Source organism: Triticum aestivum, chromosome 3D, assembly GCF_018294505.1.
Source record: "Triticum aestivum cultivar Chinese Spring chromosome 3D, IWGSC CS RefSeq v2.1, whole genome shotgun sequence".
NCBI lineage: Eukaryota > Viridiplantae > Streptophyta > Magnoliopsida > Poales > Poaceae > Triticum > Triticum aestivum.
In genome coordinates, this window is record NC_057802.1 from 27860254 (window position 1) to 27861415 (window position 1162).

General features: G+C 46.0%; 1 protein-coding gene across 4 annotated transcripts in view; it reads left to right on the top strand.

Moving 5' to 3' along the window:
• Nucleotides 1-390: 390 nt before the first annotated feature.
• Nucleotides 391-1162, top strand: part of LOC123077068 (rust resistance kinase Lr10-like) — an 8619-nt gene continuing 7847 nt past the window's right edge. For 2 of the 4 annotated variants that reach the window (XM_044499275.1, XM_044499272.1), the window contains exon 1: nucleotides 393-602. In XM_044499275.1, coding sequence (XP_044355210.1) covers nucleotides 472-602 — 131 coding nt within the window. In that variant the 5' untranslated portion in view covers nucleotides 393-471. Of the gene's footprint in view, nucleotides 603-1162 lie in introns of all 4 variants that reach the window. The other 2 variants (XM_044499273.1, XM_044499274.1) reach the window with 2 other exon arrangements.

Sequence of the window (1162 nt, forward strand, 5' to 3'; positions counted from 1 at the left end):
CTCTAAATCATGATGTTCACGTGTGATGATATGCAAAGAAAAGCAAAAGACACTCCAAGAACAACACATAACATGTGGATAAATAAAAATATAGATTCAACAGAGACAACCCGATAATTGTTGATGAGGAAGATATGCCTTGAGTATATAACCAAACTTATATGCTTGAGAATTCTTAAAATATTTCTTAGGTGCTTGACACGTGCCCAGTTTGTCAAGGTTTTTTTTTTAGACAAAGTTTTTTTTGAGTGTCTCCCAGTTTCTCAAGCGAGGAGAGAGTAGTGTGCGTGTCGAATTCGACCGCGGCCCGGCCCAGCCCATCAATTTCAGTGCGGCCCGGCACTCAGTGAGACTAGGCCCAACCTCTGCTCCCATCCTCTGCTCGGGCCAGGACCTCCTGCGGAAGCTAGCCGCCGTTTACCCTAGTTCGGCGAGCGATTTCCCCGGCGTGGTTCCACGCCGCCGTCAGACATGCCTGCCGGCGCCGTCGCATTTGCGCAGCAGCTGCTCAATTCTCCGCCAGCTAATTCCTCGGTGCGTTTCCCTGGAACTCCACCATTCCTCTGCTCAGGCCAGGCGCTCCCGCGAAGCCATCTGCCATGGTAACCCCTCTGCTTTCCTTTGCCTTCTAGTGATTGGTTCCTAGGGTATGTTTGGATTGTGGCCAAAGTGTACCTTACTAAAATTTTGGTCATGACCCAAAGATTGGTCTTTGTTTGGATGCTTGCCAATTTTTTGGCATGCCAATGAACTCTAGCCAACTCTAATTCATTTTTCTTGCCAATGTTGGCCAAATCGTGGGCAACCAAAACCTCAGCCAATATTTTGGCTAGCCAATGCTTTGGTGGGGCAACCTTGGGCATAAACCACACACCTCTAGTACCAAAGGACTAGTGCGCATGGGATTTAATGATCTATTGCCTGCTTACTGATTCTATTGTGACTGTGATAGTGACTAGAAGACATCACTGAAATTGGGATCAGGTAATCCCGTATGTTCTCATCTCTTAACCATTTGCATTGTAAGTCAAATCAATGTCAAATCTTTCTAATTAATACTAGTACTGAAACATGATTTCGCTCTTGATCGAGTAGGAATCGGCACCCCTAGTCCATGTCTACCCACCTGTAGATTCACACTGTAAATTTGTTATTCTGGTCA